Here is a 17,885-nt window from a genome sequence, read left to right as displayed (position 1 = left end):
CAAATTGGTGCACACGTGCGCACGCACGCAACCGTGGCCATGTGGACTGGTGTGGCACTAGCAAATGTGCATGTGGCATGTGCTAGGGCCGTGTGCATGCGCGAATGGCCGCACAAACTGCCCAGCGCTAGCAGCCAGTTGGCATATGTGCAAATGGGATGCGTACACGTGCCTGGGGCTAGCATCCCCATTCGTGCCCGTATGCCTGCGCCAACGGGGCTGCAGCTGCTAGCATAAGTGGGGAAAATGCGTGCCCATGCATGCATGCAATGGCCATTTCCACACCGCGCTGGCCAAGAGCCCACAGCCCGGTGTCGGTCGTGGCCCATAGGTTGGGATGCCCTGCTCTACGCCTCAGAGTTAGTCCTGAGCAAAGCCGGACCAGTCTGTGTCCACCTGCCGCAAACCTCCAAAAGGATGTTGAACTCACCTTAATCTGCCCATCTAAGTGTCGGAGCTGAATTAGCCAGCTGGGCTCAATAAATAATTCCTGCTCGGGCTTCTCCTTCAGCTGAGGGTCGAAAAGCCGCAGTTGGGAAGAAATCTGCAAAATGAAGGATGGGAAATCAAGTCACATTGAGCCGTTTCCCAGGACTGCTCAGATTATCCAGAAAATGAGGACCAACAGCAGCTGCCTGCCTCCAGGGCCCAAGGCAGACCGACTCTCCCCAGAATGGGGTCTGGGGTCCTAGGAATTGTGATCCCACCTATCTGGAGGGCTCAAAGTTAGCGAAGGCTGGGCAAAGGGATCACGCACAGGAAAAGGGGATGGGTCCTGAAACACCAGCCAGTCCCAGGAAAGGGCAGGGATCCCAGATGCCCCCCTCCCGCCACTGAAGGCTTTAAGGAGCTCTCCTGCTGCAGAGTGCACCGACCTGGATCACCTGGCTGATGAGAACCGGTGACGAGCAGCTGGGGTTTGTGAGGATGGCTTTGGAAATCACTTCGCAGTAGTGAAAGGCTTGTGCAATGAGGCCCATCTCGGCCAGCCGGCAGGCGTAGATGAACTTGAAAACCTGAAAAGGCGAGAAGATTTTGAGCCGCCAATTCGCACAGACCGAGGCCGTGGCCAGAACGAAGGCGAACTTCGCTTCCATTTCATTGGGAGCAATTCCAGGTAGTCTTTGAGTGACCGTGGCACGGAGCATTTATGACTTATAACCAATTTTCAGTTACGACCTTTGCAGCAGCCCCACGATCAAAGTTCAGATGCTGGGCAACTGGTTCCTAGTTATGGACCGTCGCTGTGTCCCAGGGTCCCGTGATCGACTTTGGTGGGTTACTAATTTAACAACTGCCGTGATTCACTTAACGACTGTGGTGAGAAAGGCCATAAAATAGGGTAATATTTCACAAATGTCTCACTTAACAGCAGAAAACATTTGGGCTCCACTGTGGTCTAAGTCGAGGGACTAGCTGTACTACATTTACTCCCATGTGACATATTTAATAATTTTCCTCTTCTGCCACCCTAAGAATTAAAGGTTGTGCAAAAAACGACAGGGAGCAGCCAGGGGTTTTCTGGGGTGGGGGTGGGGGGGGGAGCAAAAGTGGTCTGAGAGCTCCAAGCAGGGGGAGGGTCCCGGTTTGAGGGCAAACTATAAGCTGCCAATCAGTTTCTAAGCCAGTGGTTCTCAACCTTTTTAATGCCGCGACCCCCAACCGGTCGTAAGTTGAGGACTACTCAACCGGTCGTAAGTCGAGGACTACTCAACTGGTGCAGCACCGTTTGCAGAATGGGACTTTTGGCGGGCTCAGCAGGGCAGAGACAGCCTGGACAATTCCTATTGGCTTTTGAAAGCCAATAGAATTAGACTCTATTCAAGAGAGTCTATTCTATTGGCTTTCAAAAGCCAATAGAATAAAAGGGAGCAGCACAGCTAAGGAAAAGGGGGGAAAAAATGGCAGACTGCGTTGTTTGGCGACTCCGTGAAATGATCGTTCGACCCCAAATGGGGTCCCGACCCACAGGTTGAGAACAACTGCTCTAAGCAGAGCTCACAGTCCACTGCAAACTCCCCCAAGCCAACTGCGCTTTGCACATGGTCCTGATGCTGCGGAGGCCTCCCTGGGACTTCCTGGGTCTGGAAATGAGGTATCTGCACCTCTGCCCGGAATCTTCTGAGTGCCGCCACCGCTGCTGCTCCCGCTTTGCCATCCGGAGCAGCAGAGGCACTGCTGCTAAGGAGTTCCCTTGAGCTATGCACAGTCTGCTCAGCCCCAACAGGCTGGAGAAGGCAAGGCGGCGCCTGATCAGCAGCCTCCAATCCCGACACCCGACTAGAAGCAGCCTCGGAAGGTCCCCCCCCAAGTTGACCACCAACCCCAAGACGTCCAGTGATTCCTGGGAAAGGGCGACCGGCTGCTGGCCCAGCGACTTTTATGTAAAGAGAGACGCAAACCTGGAAGTTGGGCAGAGGGCAGGGCTGAGTCCCCAGGGACTGTGCGTACTCGTAGGCCTCGGTCCGCTGAATCGCCTCGTTGCTGGCAAACCTCAGGAAAGGCAGGCTAGGAGCGAGAAAAGAGAACGGCACCCTTCTTCACCGGGCCAAGACAGCTTCTGAAACAGCCCTGTGGGCCTGGCTCCAGGAAGTGGGGTGAGCTTTGCCCCCTCAAAGGGGGCATAAAGCCAAGGCCTGGGGTGGGGGAGCCAACAACCCTCCTTCGTGAGTTCGCAACAGGCGCCAGGGTCTTTTGCGGGAATTCCCAATTAAAACATGGACCTACGCCCCGCTGAACCGTACCCTCTTTTACATGCCAATCGGCAGAGCTGCTTTTGGGGCGCAAGCCTCTCTACACACAGCTGCTGCCCTCCGCCTCTCCGCCACGCAAAACAAGGCTGCGCGGTTACAGTTGCCTGAGCTGCAAGCGGAACCGCAGGGGGAATGTGGAAGGGCAGCGACGCACGAAGAACGTGGCAAGCAAGAGCCTGGAGAAGCACAGTCCCGGCTCTGTAGTGGAAGAGGCGGGAGGAACCGAGGCAGCAGCTCAATCCCCAGGCAGAAAACTGGAAGGATTCCCCCCCACACACACACCTGTGGTTTACACCGATCAACACCAGCTTGGAGGTCTTCTTGGTGTAGACGCCAAAGTCCTCCTGGGCCATCAGGTAGCAGAAGTGAGCAGCGTCCAAGAGGCCTTTGGAAGCTGCAATCAAAGACAAACACGGTATTGCTCTCGGGAAGCAGATCCCGCCGGCAGCATCCCGGAATCCACTCTAGGGATTTACAGCCTCAAAGGCTCGATTCAGGTAGGACCACCGAGAGCAGGAGGAGGATCCGGAATTGATCTTCCTACTACCCGGCAAGGTGGCCATCCTGGCTCAAGCATCTTTCAGCTAGACAGGCTGAGATTTGATCGTCTCCCAGAAATGCAGCCGGATTTTTTCTTACTATTTAGCGTCGCCTTCCTTACTAAGAAAAGGGTCATTCCAGGTCCGCACCCGGATTGTACATTGGGTTTCCTTAGTGCAGGGGTAGGCAACCTTGGCTCTTTTATGACTCATGGACTTCAACTCCCAGAATTCCTGAGTCAGCATGGGGAAACTATGGCCCCTTCATGACTTGTGGACTTCAACTCCCAGAATTCCTGGGCCAGCATGGAGGAACTATGGCCCCCTCATGACTTGTGGACTTCAACTCCCAGAATTCCTGAGCCAGCATGAGGGAACTATGGCCCCCTCATGACTTGCGGACTTCAACTCCCAGAATTCCTGAGCCAGCATGGGGGAACTATGGCCCCCTCATGACTTGTGGACTTCAACTCCCAGAATTCCTGAGCCAGCATGGGGGAACTATGGCCCTTCATGACTCGTGGACTTCAACTCCCAGAATTCCTCAGCCAGGATGGAGGAACTATGGCCCTTCATGACTCGTGGACTTCAACTCCCAGAATTCCTGAGCCAGCATGGCTCAGCATGGAAACCTCTCCCTTTCCCCTCAGCATGGCTGGCTCAGGAATTCTGGGAGTTGAAGTCCAAGAGTCATAAAAGAGCCAAGGTTGCCTACCCCTGCCTTAATGTTACTGGTCCATCTTTTAGAAGACACTGCCTCTTCTGAATGGTAGAGGGTAACTTTTTATACATCCACATATGAGGGCAATTTGGAAATAAACCTCTGCTTGGTTATCAATGACAGACATTGGCAGATACTCAACTTTTATTATACACACTGGAAAACTACAACATTACATGACTTTTTGACATACCATTCAAATTGAGGCACTTGTAACGTCTTACAAGGTTTGAAATTCCTTAGTCGTACTTGCTCGGCGCCAAATCTGGGCTATCGGGATGTGTGTGATCGAAAGCATCCCAATGGAACTGCTTCAAAAGTTCTTGGGTCCGTCCAGCGGTGTGCGGGCGAATATTGTCATGAACCAACACCACACCGGAAGTCAGCAGTGTCACCCGACGCTTGTTCTGGATGGCTCATCTTGAGTTTTCGTAACGTTTCACAGTAGACGTCTGAACTGATGGTCGAACCAGGCTCCATGGACTTCACCAGCCGTCCTCCTCTGGCATCTTCACATTTGGTGGGGTTTTCTAGGGCACCCCTTCCGGTGTGGTGTTGGTTCATGATACAATACTCACCCGCACACCGCTAGACGCACCCAAGAACTTTTAAAGCAGTTCCGTTGGGATGTTTTTGATATCTCTCTCTCTCTCTCTCTCTCTCTCTCTCTCTCTCTCTCACACACACACACACACACACACACACACACACACACAGAGCCCAGATTTGGCGTCAAGCAACGACTACTAAGGAATTTCATACATTGTAACGCTTTACAACAAGTGCCTCAATTTGAATGGCGATCATGTCGAAAAGTAGTGTAATGTTGTGGTTTTCAAATGGGTAAGCTGTGCGTGGTTTTCAAATGGGTAAGCCGTCCTTCTGTGGCATCTTCACATTTGGCGGGATTTTCTATGGTACCCCTTCTGGTGTGGTGCTGGTTCACGATAATGCTCACCCGCACACCGCTAGACGCACCCAAGAACTTTTGAAGCAGTTTTGTTGGGATGTTTTTGATCTCACACACACACACACACACACACACACACACACACCCATAGCGCAGATTTGGTGCCGAGCGATGACGACTAAGGAATTTCAAACCTTGTAAAAGGTAATGATAGTGCCTCAATTTCAATGGCGATTATGTCGAAAAGTCGTGTAATGTTGTGGTTTTCCAATGGGTATAATAAAAGTTGTGTATCTGCCATTGCCTGTCACTGATAACCAAACGGAGGTTTATTTCTGAATTTCCCTCGTATAGCGTACCATAAATAATTAAGACTTATGTAGAAATCCCTTAAGGTTAAAGATATAAAAGTTACGCTGAATCTGGAAACTCTGGAATACGATAGTCTTTCAGACATTATAGTTGTACCAGATAAGGGCAGGGGGAGGAAAACTGGAAAAACCATATTATTCTAAATATCAAGGATCACCTTTTGGAAATGTCTAAGTTATGGAAGTCTTCTGGTCCAGGCAATTTTGATAAAAGACATATGAGCCCAAGGCCAAAAAAACAACAGAGTCCTCCCCAGGGAGAGGGTGTCCACGTACAAGAGGGGGTAGGGGGGAATCACCTGGGGATGTTTATCGCCTGAGGGCAACTTGCACCAGCACTGCCAAGCACAGGCTTCACACACACACACACACACACACACACACACCAGAATTATCTCCAGGTCTGGCTCTGCCCTCCTGCTTGAAGCTCTTGGAGGAACAGGCAGCCGAGGGGCTGGTTAGCACCCTGAAAACCCCAACCCTCTGCCTTCTAACACATTTTTTAATGTCCCATTTTAACTTCCCCTGCCCCTATTTTAAATTTTTATATTCAGTTTTGATGTCTCAAGTTTTATTTGTGCAAAGCCCAAAATGCCTCTGTGGGGGAGACGGTGATTGCTAAAGAAACCACAAAGAGCCGAGGTGGCGCAGCAGTTAGAGTGCAAGTACTGCAGGCCACTTTAGCTGACTGTGTTCAGCAGGTCAGCGGTTCAAATCTCACCGGCTCAAGGTTGACTCAGCCTTCCATCCTTCCAGGATAGGTAAAATGAGGACCCAGATTGTTGGGGGCAATGTAAAAATATATATATATACATTGCTTACTGGTGTACACCGCTTAGAGAGTGCTTGCCCTTAAAGCGGTATATAAGTCTCATAAATAAATAAGTAAATAAATAAAAATTTCCTAAGGAAGGAAATAAGTAAATAAAGCTGTTCACTTGCTGGAATTCCCGTCGTTAACCCTTGCAAAAGAGATCCAGCCTAAGTGTGGCCACTTAGCAAGTTCAGCTCCTGAGACTGTCCCCCCCCTCCACTCCAGATTCACTGACCCCCCCCCCACGCTTTTTCCTTGCAGCATTACCCAGCGTGTCCCCCATGGTGACGATCGTCCTTGACTCGACGTCTGTGTTATTGGTCAAGTTGGACAGGACCATAGCCAGGTGAGGCCTCCAGTCACCCCACTTCTCGTCGCCACAACACTAAAGAAAGAGGGGAGAGGCCAATGCTGTGTGAGCCACGAAAGACGGAGGAGGGAGCAAATGGCGCAGGGTGGGGACACCACAACTGCGCATCCCAGCCAGGGTGAGCACAGAGGAGACGAAGAGGTTTATACAGAAATTCTACGTCTCCACGTATTGAGGCCATCAGCCCCAGCATGGAAGCTGCAATCCCAGCCCCATCTCGGCACCTACTGTCGAGGCTGCTGGCATCCTCCCAGACATCAGCTGGTAGACGGTCTGCAGCGGGTCGTTTATTGGGAGGCTGTTGGCGAATCTAGAAAGAAGGGAGCACTAGTCAATCTATTTGCAGTTTGTTGGCCTGTCTTCTCTGTGTTGAGGGCCAAACAGCTAACCGGAAAAACAATTAAAATTAGAGTTTTAAAGTTCTCTGTTAACAGGCTGTTATTGTATTGTAGAAAATTTACCAGGGCCTCTTATCTACCCCAAAGCAACCCAAAAGTTGTAAACAAACCACCCTGGGTTTGTTTCTTAATATTGTCTCTAGTCAATTGTTGTTGAATTAAATGTAGTAAATTCAGTCTTAGTAGTTTAAAAATTTTTTGGGGGAGGGCTTGTTTTGCAAGGGGTGGGAACTAATGTAGTAATATATCAATCAGTATCCAACTAGAGGGGATAATTTGTGTATAATGTCTTTTTTTTTTGCACACATGTTTTGTATTTTTGGGGTTCTTTTTTCTTTTGGAATTTTTTTTTTGAGTTCTGTATTTTGTATTTTAACTGTGTTTTGAATAAAATAAAAACAGGTTTAAAAAAGAGCAAAGGTCAGCAATCAACACTCCAAAGAGAAAAACTGCCTAGGTTCCCCTTTGGGGAGACCCTACAAGAGTTTCAGAACACCCCAAACCTTTTAGAGACCCGCTCTGCCTCCGCCCCGCCTGCGGGGCCACCCACCGCCTCCACGGCCCGACACAGATCACCCAGCAGCCCCATGGCAGCAACGCCCTCCACCCCCACCCAACAGCACCAACTGTACGCAACAGAGTGTGAGGGTGGAGTCTTGTCTCCGCTGCCTGGCTGCCATGTCCTTGGCTGCGCTGCTCTGTGTAAGCACCCACCCCACTTTGCATCTTAAGAAGACAGAACTCTTGAAATAATTCTTCCAACAGGCATCCTTTATTAAGAGAAAATGGTTGCAGGCGTTCTAGACAGGACTTGGGGTCCAAGCTCTCCCATTCAAGGTTTTAAGGGGTTCCCCAGTAGCCCCACCCAATCACCCCCTTCTTCCAGTGACAGTCTCAGGCATTACATTCTCACCCCCTTTTCCTTACTGCCGGCTGGATGGAGACTTCAGAGAGGAGTACATGAAAGGTAATAGCTCCATTGTTATGGTTAGTCCTTTTGGCGATATCCACATTCAGTCCCTTTGAAGTGTACTGAAGGAAGTGAGGGCCATAAAGCCCCTTTGTTCACCCCCTTCTCTCCCTCGTATGGCAGAATCCAGAGAGGGCAGAAATGGGGTTTTTTATAATTGATAACTAGAGATGAAATATAATTGGATTCTGACACTGTGCGCGGTCTGCTCCCGGGGTGACTCTCCTCCGAGGGGGCTGCTGGTGAAGAGGGGGCCACGGGGGGAGGCGGGGCTGGGGCGACAGCGTGTGTGCCCACAGATAGGGCTCTGAGGGCTGCCTCTGGCCCGTGTGTCACAGGTCCGCCACCACTGCCCCAAAGCCAGCCGAGACGGGATCAGACCAAAAGGCCTTCTGTATGTCGGTCCCGACTGAAATCAGAGGCACAAACAGAAATCTCCTACCTGGTCATCACTCTGGCATGTGTCCTGCTGTCCATTTTACTGGCAAGCAACAACGCATGGCCCCAAAGCCCGTGTTTCATGGCAGATTCCAGAGCATCCTATTGGAAAAGCATTCGGGATATTAACATTAAAACAACAACAACAACAACAATTTTTTTGCAGACCTCCTCCTCTTTTGCGCGAGAGCCGACAGGCAACCAGGAAGGAGGCCAGGCGGAAAGCACCTTTTTGCGTCCGTAAAGCAGGAGCTCTCGGAAGCGCTCCGTCTCCTTCTCCAGGCTGTTGATGGTGGCGAGGAGGCTGTCCGTCAGGAAGGACAGCTGAGCTTCCCCGCTCTCTTCAGCCACCTGCTCTACGGCCTCACTGGTGAAGTCGATCAGGTTGGCCTCGTTGGGCGACTTCCCGGGCAGCCACACCGTCTTGTGATCCTGGAGCAGCAGCTCAGCTATATCCGTGCCCACCACGGTCTACAAATAAAAAGGGATGCTCTTAAAACAGGCGGAGTTCTGGGAGCTGAAGTCCTCACACCTCGAAGGGGCTTCAGGTTGGGAAACCATCCTAGGTGGACTGGCAGTGGGGGGGATGGGTGGGAGGGGGCAGAAACTCTAGGGAGGGTCTGCTTTTGCCCATCAAACCCACTGGAGTGCAAAGCCAGGAGATGGCGACTATCAGAATCCAATTACATTTCAATTCTAGCTACCGGCTCTAAAAAAAAGATCCATTTCTTACTCTTTGTGGATTCTGTCATACTACGAAAGGGGAGGAGGGAGCAAGGGGGTTTAGGACTCTCCCTTCCTTCTATTAAACTACAAAGGACTGTGATATGCTCTTTTAATAAAGTGGCACAATGTGAAGACTTGATTGAGTGTCCACGAAGAAAACCTGCTTGTCGTTCTGTCAGAATCCAATTATATTTAATTTCGAGTTATCGACTATGGAAAACCCCATTTCTGCCCTCTCTGGATTCGGTCATACTACGAAGGGGAAGGGGGATGAGCAAAGGGGTTTTATGGCTCTCACTTCCTTCATTTAAACTACAAAGGACTGGAGGTGATTCTCATCAAGAGGACTGACCATAACAATATGGCCATCGCCTTTCATCTACTACTCTCTGAAGTCTTCCTTCTGCTGGCCGTGAGGAAAAGGGGGTGGAAATGTAATGCCTGGGATCGTGGCTGGAAGGACGGTGGGGTGGGGACTGCTTGGGACCACTTAAAACCTTGAATGGTAGGGCTTGGCCCCTCAGATCCTGTCTAGAACGCCTGCAACCATCTTCTCTTAATAAAGATGCCTGTTGGAAGAGATATCCCAAGAGTTCTGTCTTCTTAAGATGTAAAGTGGGGTGGGTCCTTACAGCGACTTATCGTTATGGCTTCCTACCGCAGTCATCCAGCGGGAGTTTAATTTCAGGGTGGAAAGTCCAGCCTACTTAAAAATTAATGCTGTCCCGAGACGTGGAAAGAGAGGGCAACAGATCTGTGAATGTATCCCTCGCAAATAAAGGGGTGGGGGTTAACATACTGGATTTCCAGTTGTTGTGCTGAAATCAGCAACCTGGTAAAGAGGTCCAGGACATTTTAGCCCCAACCAGGACCTCAGTTACGCCCCACAGAACTGAGAAGAGAGACAGAACTGCAGAAAACCCATTTTGTGCCAAGTGACTGAAGCTATGGAAACTCTGGGGCAGAAGGCAAGTATTTTTGTAACGCAATGAAATCAAAGGCATCTTCTCCAAACTTCCGCAGGGCAAAGCTTGGCAAGGTTCCAAAACACCTGAGTGGGACTCATCCTGAAAACACCCCAATAAATTGTGCTCCTCCCCATCATGCAAGCTACCTCTGATAAGGAACATGCTAACAATCAGAGCAGGATTGCTTTCTTGAAAATAGAAGACGAATTATACTTTATACGTTGACAACGTCAGCAGTCACTGATGAAAGTTAAGTGTTTAATAAAGTTTTTAGTCTCGGTGATCACTTTTTAATAGTTTTCTTTATCATGAATATACCCGGGACTCGCATTTTTAAAATAATTTTAAGATGAACGATGAATATCAGATCTGCTGAAGGATCTACTTCAAAATCCATCTTTTCTAGTCCAATTAGATGCCTGAGACAAAATTTGCCCAATCTTTTTCTACTCCAAACCTGCTCAGTTTCTGATGTGGAACTTTCCAGACTTCGTTATTAACAAGGAATGAATTGATGCAGATTGGCTGCAGAAAAGAGTTCTTGACCGTGGGCCTTTTATTTCAATTGTTATACAATTAACTATTCAGACAATCACCCAGAAGGCTATTATAAGCCAACATTCAGGCGTCTGTCAAGGCAGAGCTAAGCTAGCCAGGCTCAGCATGATTTAAATAAATATGGATCGACTCATCTTGTATCGACTAGATATTATTCTCCCATTTCCCTTACTGCCAAATGAAAGGCATTAACATTGGTGGCAGTTTTGGGAGATGCTTACGGGGGCGGGGGTCTCCAGGGCCAGCTGCTGCTCAGCTGCTCAGCTCCTCCCATTGCCAGTTTGGATCTGTCAAGCTCTGAGATAACCAGCGCGAAGGTCTGAAAGTTGGAACTGGAGAAGCAGTCTACGCAACACCTGGAAAGGTAGCCCAGAGCACCTACCCCATTTTGCCTGCAGAGGAGGACGACAAAGTCCCAGAGAAGCCGAGCAGATTCCTTGTCAATCAGGGCATCGTTCTGAGAGCAGCGGGTGGCCTTATTCTGGGCAAAATTAATAACGTCCACTTTGTGGGTGTCATCTCTGCAAGAGGAAAAGAAAGCGACGTTTAAGATGGTTTAGATCAGTGGTTCTTAACCTTTTTTGAACGAATCGCCCCCTTGAGCCAATGAGGAAGTTGTCATCGCCCCCCTCCCCCAACATCACCTCTCAATCACAACATAGGAAATAATTCTTCAATTTATGCAGACACTTGTTTTGTTTTCTTTAAAACTGTCATCAGGACATATCGATGCAAATAATTTATTTCCAATCTTTTTCCCATATCTCCCACATTCTGGCCAATGGCGCGCCACTGTATGAGTAGAGGCTGCTGCGCAACGCGCACGAATTAAAGCGATGCGTCTTCACATATGTACGGCGTTCTGTCCTGAAGCTAGCGGGAGGAACATTTGCAAACACAATTCAATCTACTAATAGCAATCATCTGATGTTTTTGTACGACAGATATACAGCGATTGACTGTATGAAAAAATCTCAAAAGTGTCCCCAAAACTTCTCGCTCCATCGCCCCCATATCGCCCCCTTTTTGTTCCTTTGCCCCCATATCGCCCCCTTTTCATTCCATCGCCCCCTTGAAAAACAAAATTGCCCCCTGGAGGGCAATATCACCCAGGTTAAGAACCACTGGTTTAGATCACAAGACGTTACGCCCCGTTAAAACTCTCCTGTTCCGGCAGGCCTGGGGCTGATGTTCCCGGGGGGGGGGGGGATATGATCGGACTCGCGGTATGACTGTGTTATTTTATTGTTTTATGATTGTTTTAATTCTGTACGCCGCCCTGAGTCCTTTGGGATTGGGCGACACATAAATAAAATTAAATAAATAAATAAACAGAAGGGAACTCCAGTCTGCAAGCTTGCAATTCTTGTGTCAGATAGGTTGTCTTGGAAACCCAGCCCCTCTGCTTTTCAAACCAGACGCACAACTATTGTCGGGGGAACGGGAAGCAATTCGTGGTTTCGTACGTCTGAATCCAGCCAATAAATGCGTCTGATTTATGCTCCTTGGTCTGATGCCGCTCATGCTGCTGCTATCTTTCATTAGGGCAGGGATGGCGAACCTTTTGGAGACCGAGTGCCCAAACTACAACCCCAAACCCATTTATGTATTGTCGGGTGCCGGGTGGGACGTGACCCATTGGGTGGGCGTGGCTGCGGTGGTCACGGCAGACTGGGTGGGCGTGGCCAGGATGGGCACGGCCACCTCGATGTTGCTTCCTTTGATATCCTTGCACGTGATGGTGGCGGCAGATTGTGAAGGAGAAACGGCACGGGGCTGGGGGTCAAGTAAGGAAAGATAATTTCTGGGGGGAGCGAAGATTTCTTTCCTTACATGCCCCACTTGTTCTGAGGCCGCTTTCCGTTCAGACACGTTGCTCTTGCCGATGGCCTGACCGCCCACTTCAGCGCCCTCCCTCCCCGAGCCTCCAGCGTTCCGCCTGCTGCTTTGGTCGGCCTGCCAGCCCCTACCTCAACACCCTGCCCACTGCTGCCCAGCACAGCCGCCCTGGGGCTGCAGGGACTGGCCTGGCATGGGAAGGGCACGTGCCCCACCCTCCCGCCACCATGCAGGGTAAGGTTGCCCGCCCCGATGCCCTTGCCTCCCCCCAAGCATTTTTTTTTTACTAACCTACCTTTCAGCTGCATTCCGTTTCTCCGTTCGCTTCTCAGCCTTCGCCGTGTGTTTATGGGACTATGGGTAACAAAAAAAAAGTTCCACCAGACTTTCTAACTTCTTGAGATCTCACGAGGAGTTAGAAAGTCTGATGGAGCTTTTTTTTTTTATTAATAGTCCCACAAATATGCAGCAAAGGCTGAGAAGCGAACGGAGAAACGGAATGCAGCTGAAAGGTGGGTTTATTTTATTTATTTATTTATGAGACTTATATACCGCTTTAAGTGCAAGCTCTCTCTAAGCGGTGTACACCAGTAAGCAATGTATGTATGTATGTATGTATGTATGTGTATGTGTATGTGTATGTGTATATATATATATATATATATATATATATATATATATATATATATATATATATACATACATTGCCCCCAACAATCTGGCTCCTCATTTTACCTACCCCGGAAGGATGGAAGGCTGAGTCAACCTTGAGCCGGTGAGATTTGAACCGCTGACCTGATGAACACAGTCAGCTAAAGTGGCCTGCAGGACTGCACTCGAACTGCTACGCCACTCTCGGGTTAGTAAAAAAAAACACTTGGGGAGGCGGGGGTGGGCACGGCAACCTTATCCTGCACAGGTATTGATGCAGGTTGCTCATGGACGGGACTGAAGGCCTAGGACTGGGGCGACGGCGCGCGTGCCCACAGAGAGGGCTCTGCGTGCCATAGGTTTGCCACCACGGCATTAGGGCCTTCTTCCCGTGGCACAACACACACTTCTCTTTGCAGTTTCTGTGTGCAAAACATTTGGCTGCCTTTAGGGAACAGGTGGGAGGGCTTTCACATCTTCACTTTCAGTACTGCTATTCACAATATTGTAAGGACAACTGCAAAGCGTAGAGAAGGCAAGGCAAGGCTCCAAGGATAGAATCAGTTTGGACTATCAGCAACAAAGCCTGCCCCAAGACTGTCCTGTCTTTGGATGTCATCGAGAGTCAAAGCGGTCACCTGTGAACTACGCCAGAACAAAATGCATCAACCCCGACTCCTTAAAGCCTGGAGAACTTACTTGGTGAGAGGACCAGGAAAAGCTCGCATCTCCTCTTGCTCGGACGAGTGTTGCATGACCATCTGTGAAGAGACAAGAATCACAGATACAACCTGGGACCGTTCCTCTTCCCTGGGAGAGATGCCCACTTGAAGACGAGTGCTGCAGATCTCACCGTCGTGACCCACAGAGCGATATGGGTCACCCTACACTTAATGTTTAAAGAGAAAGGGGCAAGTGACTGTGAACCTGAGAACGTTCTGCCGAGAGCCGAGAAGATGACCTGGATGAAGATAGACGGCAAGCATGGCTAGGCCAGGGATGGCGAACCTTGGAGAGACCGAGTGCCCAAACTGCAACCCAAAACCCACTTATTTATCGCCGGGTGCCAGGTGGGTGTGGCCCACTGGGCGTGGTCATGACAGACTGGACTGGGTGTGGCCAAGGTGGGTGTGGTCACCTCGATGTTGCTCGTGGGGAGGGATGCATGTGGGGACGGGCAGGGTTGGGGGAGATCCAGGGGACTGGAGGCTAAAACATATAAGGAACGGTTGCTAGAATTGGGTATGTCTAGTTTAACGAAGGGAAGGACAAGGGGAGACAGGATAGCAGTCTTCCAATCTCTCAGGGGCTGCCCCAAAGAAGAGGGAGTCAAGCTATTTTCCAAGGTGCCTGAAGGCAGGACAAGAAGCAACGGGTGGAAACTGATCAAGGAGAGAAGCAACCTAGAATTAAGGAGAAACTTCCTGACAGTGAGAACAATTCACCAGTGGAACAACCTGCCTCCAGAAGCGGTGAATGCTCCAACACTGGAAGTCTTTAAGAAGAGACTGGACAGCGGTGGTCTGAAATTGGGTTTCCTGCCTGAGCAGGGAGTTGGACTAGATGACCTCCAAGGTCCCTTCCTATTATTATTATTATTATTATTATTATTACTATTACTATTACTACTACTACTACAACTACTACACCACTATTACTACTATTAACTGAGCACACGGCAGCCGCTTTCCATCCTGCTGGCTGCTTCTCCGGACTCACCTCCAAGCTGTGAATCTCGACCAAGGCCGGCTGCCCTTCGGAGGGAAGGTTGGGGAGCACTTTTATCAGCTGACCCCCAGGCCCAAATTTCGCACACACGTGGGGCACGGAGAACTTCTCGGGGGTCAAAGGTCTGGAAGGGGCTGCAGCCGAGAAAAAAACAGAGAGCAGACAGGTACATAAAAAGGAGGCAGAAAAACTTCCACGCGGGTTTGGTTGGCCCGAAGTCAGGACCTGGAAGGGCGACAAAGCGAACCGGGCGACCAAACCATGCAGCCTTCACCACCAGCCCAGCAGGGGATTCCCAGCATATTTGCAGTTTTGCTTTCACTCCTTCTCGGGGACCGTTTTATGACAAGTCTGCAAAATGTCCAAGTGAATATCCCTTCACATCCCAAGGAGAACGAGAACTCAGGGAGAATTTTCCCCCCGTTTCCTCCCCCTTGAGCAGGGGGCTGGACTAGAAGACCTCCAAGGTCCCTTCCAGCTCTATTCTATTCTACATTTCCCCGAGCAGTGCTTCTAAGCCTCAGCAACTGTAAGACGTACTTAAAGGTACGTTTTATTTCAATTCTGCAAAATGTCCTTCAAATCCCAAGAACGAGAATTCCTATAACCCCCCCCCCCAGAGCAGTGCTTCTCAGTCTCAGTAGCTTTAAAACCATGTCACCATGGTTCCACCATGTCAGCTGGGGAACTCAGTTAGCTGGGGAACTCAGTTAAAGTCCGTACCACTTGGAGTTGCTAAGTCAGAAGTGAATACAAGAGGGGTATAAAAACCTGGGTGGATGGGACGTGGCTGAAAGGAACTACCTCCATATCCAGACTTCATTACATCTCTCCCTATATTTCCCCTTCGATCCCCGGGGAGCTGATGAATGAAGAACGATTTCTCTTTTCTTTTTTTTTTTTCATATGATTTTATTAAATCTCAAAAACATGAATAAAAAATTTAGCAGAAATGGCAAAAAATTTCTGCTTATTTAAAGGATCATACACAAGAAAGATATATTATTGTACGGAGAAGATGGATAGATTATATTCAGAAGACGTATGGGACTATAAAGTTTCATTTATTTTATGAGTAAATTTTATAGTAAATTTTATTTATTTATTTATTTGAGACTTATCTACCGCTTTAAGTGCAAGCACTCTCTAAGCGGTGTACACCAATAAGCAATGTATATATATATATATTTACGTTGCCCCCAACAATCTGGCTCCTCATTTTACCTACCCCGGAAGGATGGAAGGCTGAGTCAACCTTGAGCCGGCGAGATTTGAACCGCTGACCTGCTGAACACAGTCAGCTAAAGTGGCCTGCAGTACTGCACTCTAACTGCTGCGCCACCTCGGCTCAATTATGTTGTATAAGAGATTTGTTTATGATGATGTAATTTAAGGGGAGTTAAGGGCTAAGTATGATTTGTTTTTCTCTCTTTCTTTTTTCTTTTTTCTTGTATATTGTTAATTTTGTTATTAATAACCCTGTACTCTGCTCTGGGAAGTGAGGGTGGGTGGGTGGGTGAGTGGGTGGGTAAATAGGTAGAATAGGATAATATAGATATGGTAATTTATGAGAGAGGTGCTGCTTGGACATTTCCCCTATGCTGTATTCCTGTATTCAAGAGGGATGAGAGGGGAGGAAGGTGAAGGGAGGAAGTAGGATGGTAAGAGGAGAAGGGGAGGGGAAGAGAGTAGTGGGGGAGGAGAGAAAGAGGAGGGAAGTAAGGAAGGTATTAGGGAGGGTGGATGCAGCTTGGGGGGAACGAGCAAGTGGCACCCATGGTTACGGTTATGGTTATGATTATGAATTTATTATATTTTGTAAAGTGAATTTTGTTGTATAACTATCTTGGATAAATGGAAAATAAAAAAATTATATAAAAAAACATGAATAAAAAGCAGGAAAGGAAAAAAAAATAGAGAAAAAAGGAGAGAATCCACCCCAAAGTAAGATAAAGTGCAAATAAATAAATAAATAGGAAAAATAATGGTTTTTTTGACTTTCTTTAGTACAGATTTAGATAAAAACGCGCCCAGTTCTTAACTCTAAAACTAGCAAGAGTCCACATGACTTCTATAACCTATTCCAGTGTTTCCCAAACTTGACAATTTTAAGGCATGTGGACTTCAACTCCCAGAATTCCACAGCCAGCAATGCTGGCTGTGGAATTCTGGGAGTTGAAGTCCACATGCCTTAAAATTGTCAAGTTTGGGAAACACTGACCTATTCTATTGAGGTGTTTGGGGAGTGGAGGTGTGCACGTCTTGGCGGTTTCAGGGGATGAGAATTGCTGCCCTGGAAGCCTGGGATGCAGTGAATCTGTATCCAGGGGAAGCTTTTCAAGAATTGCAGAAAAAACATTCCACCTTTTTCCAATACACGGGCCCCTCAAGTTACTACTGTTTGTTTAGTGACCATTCAAAGTTACAATGGCAACTGAAAAAAAAAGTGACTTCCAACTGGTCCTCACGCTCACAACCACTGCATCATCCCCACAGTTGTGTGATTAAAATTTGGGTGCTTGGCAACCACCGTGCATTTTACAACAGTTGCAACTTGTAAATCACTGGAGATTTTTAAGAAGACAGTCTTAGAAGACAGTCACTTGTCTGAGATGATATAGGTTCTCCTGCTTGAGCAGGGGGCTGGACTAGAAGACCTCCAAGGTCCCTTTCAGCTCTTCTCTTCCCTTCCCTTCCCTTCTATATTCTTTTCTAATTATAGTCTATTTCTATTCTATATTCTATTCTCTCTTCTCTTCTCCTCTTCTCTTCCATTCTCTATTCTATTCTATTCTATTCTATTCTATTCTATTCCATATTCTATTCTCTTCTAATTATAGTCTATTTCTATTCTCTTCTCTTCTCTTCCATTGTCTATTCTATTCTATTCTATTCTCCATTCTTTATTTCTATTCTATTCTATTCTATTCTATTCCATTCCATTCTCTTCTAATTATAGTCTATTTCTCTTCTCTTCTCTTCTATTGTCTATTCTATTCTATTCTATTCTATTCTATTCTATTCTATTCTATTCTATTCTATTCTATTCTATTCTCCATTCTTTATTTCTATTCTATTCTATTCTATTCTATTCTATTCTATTCTATTCTATTCTATGGGATCACCATCTG

General features: G+C 48.1%; 2 protein-coding genes across 4 annotated transcripts in view; one reads left to right on the top strand and one right to left on the bottom strand.

The window, feature by feature from the left end:
* LOC120317510 (zinc finger protein 501-like) overlaps positions 1-17,885 on the top strand; it is a 661,069-nt gene that overhangs the window by 97,210 nt on the left and 545,974 nt on the right. The window lies entirely within an intron of this gene.
* SEC16A (SEC16 homolog A, endoplasmic reticulum export factor) overlaps positions 1-17,885 on the bottom strand; it is a 66,408-nt gene that overhangs the window by 23,821 nt on the left and 24,702 nt on the right. For all 3 annotated transcript variants that reach the window (XM_039364157.1, XM_039364158.1, XM_039364159.1), the window contains exons 8-18: positions 14,746-14,888; positions 13,726-13,787; positions 10,919-11,057; positions 8,513-8,755; positions 8,289-8,386; positions 6,707-6,788; positions 6,376-6,493; positions 3,036-3,147; positions 2,403-2,508; positions 876-1,016; positions 431-544 (exon numbers count right to left, since the gene is read on the bottom strand). In XM_039364157.1, coding sequence (XP_039220091.1) covers positions 431-544; positions 876-1,016; positions 2,403-2,508; positions 3,036-3,147; positions 6,376-6,493; positions 6,707-6,788; positions 8,289-8,386; positions 8,513-8,755; positions 10,919-11,057; positions 13,726-13,787; positions 14,746-14,888 — 1,358 coding nt within the window. The remainder of the gene's footprint in view (positions 1-430; positions 545-875; positions 1,017-2,402; positions 2,509-3,035; positions 3,148-6,375; positions 6,494-6,706; positions 6,789-8,288; positions 8,387-8,512; positions 8,756-10,918; positions 11,058-13,725; positions 13,788-14,745; positions 14,889-17,885) is intronic.

The sequence above is a fragment of the Crotalus tigris genome, unplaced genomic scaffold (genome assembly GCF_016545835.1).
Source record: "Crotalus tigris isolate CLP2741 ecotype Arizona unplaced genomic scaffold, ASM1654583v1 scf7180000019692.1526454, whole genome shotgun sequence".
Lineage (NCBI taxonomy): Eukaryota > Metazoa > Chordata > Lepidosauria > Squamata > Viperidae > Crotalus > Crotalus tigris.
Note: the sequence above shows the minus strand (reverse complement) of the source record. Positions and strands in the feature narration are given on the sequence as shown.